Source organism: Manis javanica, chromosome 5 (genome assembly GCF_040802235.1).
Source record: "Manis javanica isolate MJ-LG chromosome 5, MJ_LKY, whole genome shotgun sequence".
Taxonomy (NCBI): domain Eukaryota; kingdom Metazoa; phylum Chordata; class Mammalia; order Pholidota; family Manidae; genus Manis; species Manis javanica.
Window position 1 is genome coordinate 86,514,004 of NC_133160.1, and position 12,148 is coordinate 86,526,151.

The 12,148-nt window shown below is 38.1% G+C and overlaps 1 protein-coding gene across 1 annotated transcript in view; it reads right to left on the minus strand.

The window, feature by feature from the left end:
* Window positions 1-757: 757 nt before the first annotated feature.
* The window catches only part of TET2 (tet methylcytosine dioxygenase 2), a 160,365-nt gene continuing 148,974 nt past the window's right edge, over window positions 758-12,148 (minus strand). The window contains exons 9-11 of the mRNA XM_037020089.2: window positions 10,355-10,492; window positions 7,687-8,041; window positions 758-5,555 (exon numbers count right to left, since the gene is read on the minus strand). Coding sequence (XP_036875984.2) covers window positions 4,069-5,555; window positions 7,687-8,041; window positions 10,355-10,492 — 1,980 coding nt within the window. The 3' untranslated portion in view covers window positions 758-4,068. The remainder of the gene's footprint in view (window positions 5,556-7,686; window positions 8,042-10,354; window positions 10,493-12,148) is intronic.

Genomic DNA, 12,148 nt, shown 5'->3' on the forward strand with positions numbered 1-12,148 from the left:
GAAGGGAATTCCTTACCTCATGAATGATGAAAATGACTTCTCTGCCAATTTGGGAAGGGATGGGAGGTTGCAAAACTCACATAACTGTAACTAGCAACTGTGTCTAGTATTTTGTGTTTCTAGGAAGCTCTTCAGCAGGAGTGCTCGGCGCTACGTGAGGGGGATTTAGATGGTAGAGCGGGTAGCACGAGCACAGTCTAGCCTCTAGCTCCCCGCAGCCATGTGGGGAGATGAGGACATGTACATCTGTCTGGTGGCTCCCAGGCCACCTCTCCCCACTCCTCTTGCCTAAGACTGCCTGCCTTTTAGACAGGCAGGAAGAGGAATCTTTCTTGAGAAGAGTGGATGTAAAGAGGAAGATAAGATTCTGAGAGCAGCCCTGGCCTTTGGCGTAATAGGAAACTCAACCCTGGTGTACCTGCTGCCACTGAGCACCCTCACAGACCAGAAGGGATGGGAAGTCTAAAGCCAGCAGGAGTGCTATTATTACTCAATTTCTGACTTATATTTGCTATACATGCAAAGTGAACAAGCTTTAAAAGTAAGCTGTAAAAAAATAAGTTGAACATCTAGACTGTTCAACCAGAGAAATATTTTGGCCTTAATGATTTGGATATACCTTAGCTATAGTTTAACATTAAGAATAACTGTCTAAAAAGTATCTTTAAAAAGCAATTTCTTTTCATTTCCTTTTCCCTCATTGAGGTAGTAGTAATTTAGGCAGTGAACAGAAACTTTTATGAGATAAGAGTTAGAGTGCATTAAATAAATATAAATTTTATTAAAAACACTCACATAGCGTTATCAGGAATGATATAATAATAAACGCTTTCAAATAACCTGCATTCATAACATTACAATACTTACAGTATTTATAACCATCCTCAGATTCTTATAGACAAACCAAACATCTCATGAAAATGAAATGAAACTAATTTTTAAAAAAAGCATAGAAAAATGCACACAGATCATTACCTTAGTGTCAAACTGAAGAAGTTTCCTACACAAGTTAACCACTAGCTTTAGAAGTGAACTGTACACCACTGTGCATCAATCAAGATGAAAAATTCATTCAAGTAAAGTTGACACCACTCAGAAGCATTTTCAAGTATGGCTATATAGTCAACCTGATATTCCTATATAAGCAAGTTGGAGATCTGCTTTCCATTCATTCTCACTGAGGGAGGTTTGATATTTACAATTATAGATTTGATATATACAATATGCCATTCAATTTCTCTCTTCCTCCCTACCCAACCTCTCCACAACCCTCCAAACTACATTTCCTGTTTTTGTTGGCCAGCAGTTTGACAAATGACAGTGGATGATAGAGAAACCAAATATTCATAAGGGATAGCTGACTCAAAACCAACAAACGTGCATGTAGTAACCAAATATTTGGGGTTAGATATACAGTATATGCAAAATATTAACATCAGGTGGTTTAACATGCAAAACAAATGTTTTTAAATTGGTCACAGTCAAAAACTGGAGAAATTTTTTTCTTCTTTAAAGACAAAAGCCATGTTTATAAGACTTGACCAATGAAACTCAAAGGCCTCAATGAAGAATTTATTTGAAATGTCAGTGAGCAAAAATGTACTTAGACCAAAATGTAATTATACAGTTAATTGCATGTCATATCTCCACGTTTCTTGTCTATCTAGAGAAGTCCTCATGGTTCTGTGCCTGCATTGATTACAGGATCAAAATGTCTGTAGAGAGTTGACTCAATCCAGCAGCCACTTGCCAAACTCCTGCCTTACAATTTTCCCTTTATCAACTCAGTGCATTCTGTTTTTGTGTAATAGTTTTCCTGCTTGCAACAGTCAAAAGATTCCCCAAACTTTTAAAATGCTTTTCTTTACAATAAAAAGAACCAACAGATTTACAAAATTAGTTTTAGTTACATCAGGACATATACAAGTAAAATAGGGATTCAAAATAAAAGGGTTAAATCCCTGAAAAAAAGAATATATTTATTACCCTACAATGATTCTACATAAACACAGGTGACATATTGGCATACGGAGAACGTGAGCTGAAATATCCCTGAATTTTCAGAACAAAAAGGTTGAAGTTCAAGTTATACTTGCTACGAAATCAAGTATCAAAAAAAGGTATGCTTTTTTATTAATTAAAAAAAAGAGACTTGGAAAAAAAATGATGGTACACAATGCTTTAAGCTTTCACTTTCAGTTCAATATCCTACTGCCAAACTAGTGTTGAGGTATATGACAAGTAGGAATATCACTCAAACTTTTAATGAATTCTTAGCTCACATTATGATATATTTGTAGCAGGCTGAGTAGCACCATCATGATGTGAATTCTGCTTCAAATTCATATATATATGTGTGTGTGTATATATATATATATATATATATATACACACACACACACGTCTATGTATATACTTAATTTTATTTTACAGTACTAAAATACTAAAGCATTGTGTTAAAAAAGTTTTGTTTACAATTTAATTTACTTACTATACATCTCTTTCACTTCTTATTTTTACAAATCAATGATTTAAAACCATCACAGCAAACCAGCTGCCTGTTTTTTTCTCTTTAATTAACAGACTCACCTGGAACTAACCCTGTTCACTCATCTGATGCAGGCATCAGTCTGCTCAATCTTCCTGGTATAGAGGACACTTAAGCTAAGACATGACACTACAATGTACAATCATCGACACGAAGGCTGACTACCATTCAGTTTGCTGAAGAACATACAGATCCAAAAATAAGCATCGATGTCAGGGAACTAGCTTTCTTGAGTCTGTCGCATGCGGTTAATTACCTGCAGTTAATAGAAATTCTTAAAACTACATATTTGAGCGATGAGCTTGTCATACAATTTTGTATAAAACTGTTTTACAGTATAGCATGTGAGATGAGCACCAGAAAACAGGTTTTGTGGACTCACGTATTCCCTTGGATCCAGTAAGCCCCATTTTGGGTTTGACAGCCTGTATTAAAAATGGACACATTGCTCATCAGCAGATGCATGGCTAAAAGCAAAAATATTTTAAAAGCTTTCCTTGTTTCCTTAAAAAAATCAATTTTGCATTCTAAAATGAAAGTAAACTTTTTTTTAAACATCTCAGTACCTTAGCATTGTTCAAGTTGTCAAAGCTTAGGTAGACAAAGTGCTTCTAAAACACCATTTAAAATATTTATACATATACATATGTGCGCACATATACATATGTGTATGTGTATATATGTACATATATATGTTTATTGTCCTGCAAGGACTTCACTGAATGAGCAAAATCCAGAGGCCTTTAAAATGTCCACATTTTAAAAACTAAGCTTGTGTATGAATAGGCATTTATGACAAAAACTGAATGAAAAGGTACCCCTGTTCTTCAAGGGCAATGGAGTACACTGATAGCATCTTGATGATACAAAGGCATTAAATTTTCAACTGTTAAAGACACCATTTTCTTAGCACCATTTCTTAGAACATCCAAATTCAGTGTTTTGCTGTCTATTCATTTATGCTTTCTGCAACTACTTTGATAAATAAAAGTTAATATTAAGATTACAGTAAAAACTGCATGTTAAAAAGCCATAATTCCAGTATTTCAGTACATCATATATTCAGCACCAGATGGTATTTTAAAATTCCTGCCACTGTAATACTACAGTACTTGTTTGATTTGTGTTCCACGACCATGCAAACTTGGTATTATTAAAAGTGGCCACAGACATGTAGAGCTGTAAGGGGAAAACAAACCCTCACCTTTACGCATTACCTCACCCAATAACAGAACCAGTGTTAAAAATGTGAATCGCGGAACAATTTCTCCCCCGCCTCCCTTTCGCATAGAATGCTCTGGTCCCCCGCCTGGAAGCCGTCTGTGACCACTTCGAAGGCAGTGGGCATTAAGTGCTATGGTAGGATGGCCTCTGTTCTGTGCTGGTGAGCTGAGGTTCTTCTCACCACATCTGCCATGAATCCTGTGTCCTTTCCCCACTGCCCACGTCACAGGAACTACACTAGGGACAGGTTGGTTTGTGGTCTTTTCAAATGAGGTAACCAACACGAGGGGGCGACATCATATGTATCTGTTGTAAGGCCCTGTGACCCGAGTGAAGGCATACGGAGATGTAGTCACTGTGGAGTCTGTGGTCACAGACATGGTCCTCTCCGCAAGGGACTGCAGGAAGCGCAGGTAAGTGGGCTCGGAAGGCTCCTGCGGCTCAGTGGGCTCCCGTTTCACCTTTTTGCCATGGGTTTTATGAGGCACATAGTCAGGGCCGTACTTCTCACACTCTTCCTCTTTCTCGCGCGCCTTTTCAGCCATTTTGGCTTCCCAGAGTGCTAAGCCGTGCTTGGGCTCATTCATGCTCTTATGCTGGTAAAAGACAAGTGAGATCCTGGTGGGGTGATTCCTATTGGGGTTCTTCAGAGGCGTTGTGGCGTGAAGCTCGCGCTTCGCACACTCAATGAGAATTGACCCATGAGTTGGAGCCACAGCCACTCCCCCGATGTCAGGGTCCAGAAAGCTCTGCTCACTGTCTGACCAGACCTCATCATTGTCCTCGGCAGCAGGAGGCTGCTTTTCCTGATTGCCAGCTTCCTGTAATCTGTGTAAGCCTTCGTGGACAGAGGCAGTTCTATCATGGTTAAGACCTGGCAGCACCTTAGAGAACCCATCAGGTGTGTGGGCAAGCATGTCGTTCTCCTTGTCTTGGACATGCAGGGTGTGGAGAGAGCTGTTGAACGTGCCCGGAGCTGCACTGTAGTTATGGATTATATGAGAAGATAGGTGATGTTCACCATTTTTATAGTCTATGTTTGGGTTGCTCAGGTTGGCTGGTAATCTGGAGGTGGCTCCCATGAAGTGGCCCTCCATCTCATGAATGGAATAAGGAGAAAATGTCCCTACATGGTGTACATTTGGTCTAATAGTACAACTGCTGAAGGCATCTCCCTGCATAGTTTGGCTTCCATAACCTAAGTACTTGGAAGTAAAGCACTGGCCATTCCCAAACCTCGGCTGGTAAAGTGTATGGATGGGTGGTAGACTGAGCTTAGAAAGAGGGTCTTGGTTGGAATACCTGTATAAATCCATAGGCTGTGGCTGGGGAGAATAGGAGCCCAGGTAATGGGAACAGCTGTCCATTGATACATTTCCATTGCATTGATATGATGGATATTGGGTATTCTGATTCAAAAGCCCAGGGTAGGGGTTCATAGGATTAGAATTCAAATACGAACCTGCAGCTTGGGGTGAGGTGGAATAGAGGTTCATAGGGTTGGCACCTCCATACATATCTGAAGTACTCGAAGAGCTTGGATAAGGACTAACTGGATTGGGCCGTCTCATATACAGATTGCTGGATCCGGAAGAAGAGAAAGCATTGGCGGCCTCTGACTGAGGGTTATTAGTTAAGGGGTGATGTGGAGGCTGCGGCTGCGGCTGCTGGGGTTGTTGTGGCTGTGGTGGCTGCTTCTGGAGCTGTTGGGCTTGGGGCTGGGACTGGGGAAGGGGCTGGGGCTGGGGCTGCTGCATGACTGGTCCTGAAAGTCGCAGAAGTTCTGTGCACAGGACAAGAGAGAGCAAATACGCTTGATTATTATTTTACAAAAGCAAGTAAGGATCTTAAAGGTATGTGAGAAAGCTGCATTGCAGCTCCATTTATTTGCTTGTTCTCTACTTTTGTTTTTAATGAGGTCATGAAATAGAAGTATGACTTTTACAAGTTTCACTTATAGAAAGCTTCTTTAAATTTTTGTCTATAACTGCATAAATTCCTTCTGGAAAGTGTGCTAATGAAATAGGGTTTGCCAGTTATATAAGATGCCTTGGGTGTTTAAATGAATATCCTTCTTTTTCTCATAGCATCACTGCATCTCCCATAATAAATTCTATGCTACTTTAATCCAACCAGGATTGTACAATACCCAACAAACGAGGACAAGAGCAGAGTCAGGGTTTCTGATGACTGGTACACCTTTTTGCATCTAAAGCCTTAGAAATTAAATGCCAGACCTCATTACAGTACAATCTGGTAGGTGAAAAAAAATGTAATAAGCTTCCAAGAGCTGTTCATCGGGAGCACCATGTCCTCTGGAGCTTCCAACTAGCCTCACTCCCTACTGGACATGCCCTTCTCCCTCCTGGCACTGGCCCTGACCTTCCCTGGCATAATCATCTCTTCCTCAAGGAAGCTTTCTATGACCTTCTAGTGCTTTTGTAATAGCCTCTGCAAACATAAGTCAACAGTCATAAGATAATGTAATTATCCATTTTTAGTTCCCTCTTCACTTCACTGCAAAGAAGTTTCTTGGAGACAGGGACTGTGCTTTATTTTACTTTATTTATCCATTGCCTGGCATATAAAAACTTTGTTATGTAGTTAAAATAAAATAACATAAACTTTGTTGTGGGAGCTGCAATGATGCTATGAGATAATGACATTTATTTAAATACCCAAAGCAACTTATATATTTGGCAAACCCTATTTCATTAGTACGCTTTCTAGAAAGGCAATTTACACAGTTGTAGACAAAACTTAAAGGACTCAGCTCTCTAAGTGAAACTTCTAAAAAATCATACTTCTGTTTCATGACCTCATTTTTTTAACAAATCAATGGAGCTGCAATGGCAGTCCAGAGAACTGAAATGAATATTGCAGAAACAGGTTAGAAGTGCCTAGAGGCAAAGTTCTATCTGATTATATTTAATAGCTTAACTTAAAGGAGCTATCAGGGAGTGAACAAAATTTACTTTCTTAGTGTAAGTCAACCAATCAACAAATATTTATTAAGCATCTTTAGCTCCTTATTCTAAATAATTTCTCTGAGCTTCAGAATGAATCAGTAGGGATGTTTGACTTTGTGAAGCAAAGATGGTTGTTTCTAAGCAAACTGGTACACTAAACTTAAAACATTTTTCTTTTGTTAATGACCAGGCTAATACCATCTCTAAAACTTGGTTATGTATATTACATTGTTGTGTGATATTTTACTGAATTGACTGCAGACATAAAGTAAGGGGCTTTGAAAATAAAATATCAATTTAGTATTTGTAAATAATGCTGTATATCACTACTACTATAGATGTGATCTATTTGGATGGGTAGAAACTTTGTAAGATAACTGCATGAGCATCCCCTCTTAAACCTCAAGCTCAGTATGGCTAAGGAAAGTTATCTTAGTCTCTTGCCTCTCCCCCATCAATTCTATTTTCAAACTTCTTTCAATAAATAGTACTGTTATAGTTATCTAGGCTTAAAACGTTGGAGTCATCCTTAAGTATTTCCTTTACATGCCAATATTTTGTCACCAATGTACTGATGTTCATTTAGGAAGAAGTCTCGCCCATCATTTTTGCTACATTTTCATTGCTACCACGAAAATTCAAGCTCACCTCACTCCTGGCTTATTGCATCTGACCCCAAACTATTAGCTCCTTACCTCTAATTTGGCCTACCATCCACTGCTAGATCAACACTAATTTCATCATTTCACTTACCTACTATGAATCTTTGCATTTATTAAAGAATAAAAGTCAAACTTCTCCATTAAGCTGTGGCTACTGGTGCAACTTTAGAGAAGATTCTGGTACAGAACTAATACCATGATTAAATGCAAAATTAAAAATATTCGTTTCTAATATCAGTGTCATACACCACACGTATCTAACAGTGCTTCACAGGAAATTTACCTGCCAGCTGTTTCGCCTGGCTTGCATTTTCAGTCTGTTTTGTACGAGATGAGGCTAACTTTTCCTTTTCATTCTTATTTGTGCCATTCTCCAGAGAGGAAAGCTTTTCTGCTGCAGCTTTCTTGGCTTCTAGTTTCCTTTGTCGGCACGTCTTGACTGGCTCTGCCAACATCCGGACTTTCCGCCGAAAAGAACTCAGTACCTGAATGGCGCCATTTCGTTTTTTCTCCTCCTGAGCTGCTCCACTCCCAAACTCATCCACATCAGAGACTTTGTAGAGAGGCAGAACATGGAGCTGCTCATCCTCAGGTTTTCCTCCAATTGCTCGATTGTCTTCTCTAGTGAGGGTGCATACCTGGCAGGGGAACAGGGCGGTACTGCCTTAGTATGAGTCTAAAAGAAAAGTGTGTGTGTGTGCGTGTGTGTGCACGTGTGTGTTTCTCCCTCTCAATATGTCACCAGACTGGTGATATACATATTATAGAGCGAGGTCTGTCTGTTATTAATGAAGATTGAACTTCTTTTCTCATTTTTTCTTTCTTTCTTTCTTTCTTTTTTTTTTTTTTTGAGTCTATCAGGAGCTGTTACCTCTGGTAACTGTTCTCCACACACATTTCTGACTCTAAAGGAAGAAGCAAATATCCCCCCCCCCCCCCACCATGAAGCAGCCTCTCGCTTTCACACTTCAAAATACGTGTGACAGATGTGGAGCCTCTTCAAAAAAGAGGACAAAGTTTCTTCTACAAAATGACTTCTGTTTTGGTGAATATCACATTCACCTCATCTTTTATTTTTGTTCATAAGATAATTTCACATCTTTCCTCAAACTTGACTCTTAATTCTCCTTCATTATGTTTAATGAATTTATATAAGATGCTGAAGTGAAATCTAAATAATGTAAAATTGAAGATTCAGTTGGTACAGGTGATATGTAACTTAACACTGTTTCTATCTTCCTTTTCTTTCCTCTATACTCTGATACATTTAGCTTATTTTTTCTCTTCTCTCTCACTTTTCTTCTGAGCTATCACTTCCTACAGAGGGCTAGAGACAAAAAAGCTACCTCTGCTGCTTTGATAATTTAACTGTTTGTTGTTTCTTTTGTAGCCAAAAGAAAGAATCCTAGGTTTAAAAATACTAGCTTTTAGTAGTTTGTGTTTTTGATTAATGGAGAAAATGTGACCATGGCTATTTAAAATTTGAGGTAATATAGAATTGTTGGAAGATACTGTTGGAAGGAATGTTGCCGTGATTATAACAGATTTAGCTTTATGAATAAGTTTAACATGAGATGGTATTCAAATGAGTTTTTTACTTCCTATATATAAGAATCTTTCAAATCCTTGTCTCTGAAAACTTGTCACCTTTTCCCACACATATTAATCTCTGCTCAGTTCTTATCCAGTGTTTCTGTTTCACTGTACAGAACCTACCACCTAGTAGAGGCAAATTCCCCTTCATTCAAAGCATCTCTCTCATCCTTTCTCCACTTGCCATCACCGTGCTGGAGTGAAACCTGGTTCTACTTCCCAGAATCCACATAGCTTCCTAATAGTGAGCAGGTGCTCAACACATGATTAGCAATGATTTTAGGTATTGTGGATAAGCTTTGTGTTTGATTTCCTGAATCAGCAGTCAGCAAACTAGGGCCTGTGGCCAATCTGCCTCACAGCCTGTTTTTGTAGGGCCAGTGAACTGAGAATGGTTTTTGCATTTTTAAAGGATTTTTTAATTTAAGAAACCCAAACAAGGCATGTAACAGAGACCCACTGTGGCCTGCAAAGCTTCAAGTATTTATTATCTTGCCTTTAATGGAGTTTTCTGATCCCTATTCTAGACCATTAATTAAACCAATACCTTCTCTACTTCTCAACAAAAATTTCATACCAGCTTTCTTGCATTACTTCCACTCTTGCCTGCTATCTCCCTGAATTATTTCCTACCCCAGAGTATGACTTTAGTGTCTGTATTCTATTTTTCATCATATGTCTCATTGGTCATCTTATTCAACTACACTTATATCCATGTTGATGACTCATTACATTACTTTACAGTTTCTTCTCTTGAACTTTTTCATTCTTCATCTCCACTCTGGAACATCCCTCTATGTGCAAGGCTGCACCCTCAGACTTTGTACAGAACATTGCTCCCTCTTAAGACCCTATCCATTTCCTCTCCTTACATGATCTCTAATTATAAAGCCCAATCCATTTCACCCTCTATAATATGTAGTTACAATGGGTTCTTTTGCACCCTGACCCTTCTATCGTAGTCACTGTGTAAATGATGGTGCATTTTTCAGTTTTACTTCTCTCTGCAAGGTGGGTTGGTACCTTGGTCTGTATATGACTTGTTGTTTAACTGATACCTGACATTGCATTTTGAAAGAGTTTTTTGGCAGCTAATTGTAGCTAGCAATACAGTCACCAGTTTAGATTAGTACCAAGAATTTCCATGATTTTCATGTGCTTGTCAACAGCTTCCCATTAATGCCAACCTGTTATAAGAGTAGTCATGCAAGGTCACCTTGCGACAGCAACTTATTCATGAAAACAGTGTTTTGCAGCAACACGTGCAGAGAACATAGTACTCTAACCAGATGCTGCTAACGTCCAGCTTTTCACCCTTTTATAGGGTGTGCTGCTAATTTGTCCTCAGCCCCACTTACCAACGTGCTGCCATTCTGCATGTTGTGCAAGTCTCTATGGGCGTGAGCACAGAAGTCCAAACATGCAGTGACCCCTGAGAATGGACGGCCTTCCTTCAGACCCAGACGGCACTCTGGTGCTCTGTGTTCATATTCAATCTGAAAAATAAAAGTGTGTGTGTGAGTGGGGAAGAGCTTTGGCACTGGAAATTTTGGGCATACCTTTGACGAAAAAGTACAAGACCTGTGCACTGAATGGGTCAAAAAGACTCCTTGGTAATTAGGCTTTAAAACTTCAAAAAATACCGCATATTTTATATCCCAAAATATGCTGGAATGACACAAAATAGAGCAATTACCTTGACATGGTAGTTTTTAGTTTATAGTATTATTGAGGCATAATTGACATACATTAAAAAGCATATATATAAAGTATTCTATTTGATGAACTTTGGCACATGTACACATGCAACCACTGCTACAATCAAAATAATGTACATATCCACTTCTGCCTAAAGTTTGCTCATACCCCTTTATAGTTCTTGCCTTCCCCTTTGTTCCCAATTAACTACTGATCTGCTCTCTGTTACTACAGATTAGTTTGCATTTTCTAGAATTATATATAAATGGATTCATTTTGAGTAAACTTTTATATATGGTGTGAGGTTAAGAGTCAAGGTTAATTTTTGTCCATAGGGTTATCCAGCTGTACTGGATAAAAAGAGTATCCTTTACCATTGAATTGTCTTTGCTGAAAACCAACTAACCATACTGATCTTTTGATATATAATGGTGGTGGTAGGGTGGGTATGTTGCCAATACCAACTGTCTCGATTACTCATAAATGTAGATTGTTAGTAAATCTTGAGGTCAGGAAGTACAAGTCCTCAAATTCTTCTTCTCTTTTAAAAAATGGACTAGTCCATAACTTTTGCACTTCTTTCTATATTTTTAGAATCACCTTGCAATTCCTTTAAAACACCTGGTGAGATTTTGATAGGTCATATATTGAATCCATTGACTAGTTTGGGAGAAAACTGCCATCTTAACAATTTAGTCTTGTGATCCATGACTATGGTATATTTATTCAGTTATTTAGCTCTTTTATAATTTCAGCAATATTTTGTAATTTTCAGTACACAGCTGTGTACATTTCTGTCAAATATATACCTAAGAATTTCATATTTTTGATGCTACTTTAATTTCTGGTTTTCATTTCTTTTTTTATTGCTAGTATATAGAAATACAATTGATTTTTGCATTTTGTGCATTGCTACACCATTTATTAGTTCTACAATGTTTTTTTGTAGATTCTTTGGGACTTTCTCTGTAGACAAGCATGTTGTCTGCAAAGAAGGGCAGTTTTTTTTCCTCCCTATCCAATCTGTATGTTTTTTACTTCTTACTTGTGCCTATTGCCCTGTCTAAAATTTCCATTTCAATGTTAAATAGAAGTAAGAATGTATTTTTTCTCTGTCTTTTTCCTAATCCTAGAGATAAAGCATTCAATCTTTTACCATGAAATGTGATGTCAGCTTTAAATCTTTCATCTATACTTTTTATAAGGCTAAGAAAATTCTCTTCTATGGATGCTGAAGCTTGTGAAATACTTTTTTTCTATCTATTGATATAATCTTATCCCCCTGCCCCACCACCAGTTCTGTTGTTAATATGGTGGATCACATTGACTGATTTTTGAATGTTCTTTGAACTAAGCATCCTGAAATAAACCCCATTTGGTGGTAATGTATTATCCTTTAACATACTGTTGGATCTAATTTGCTACAATTTTTAAAAGTTTCATATCAATCAGTA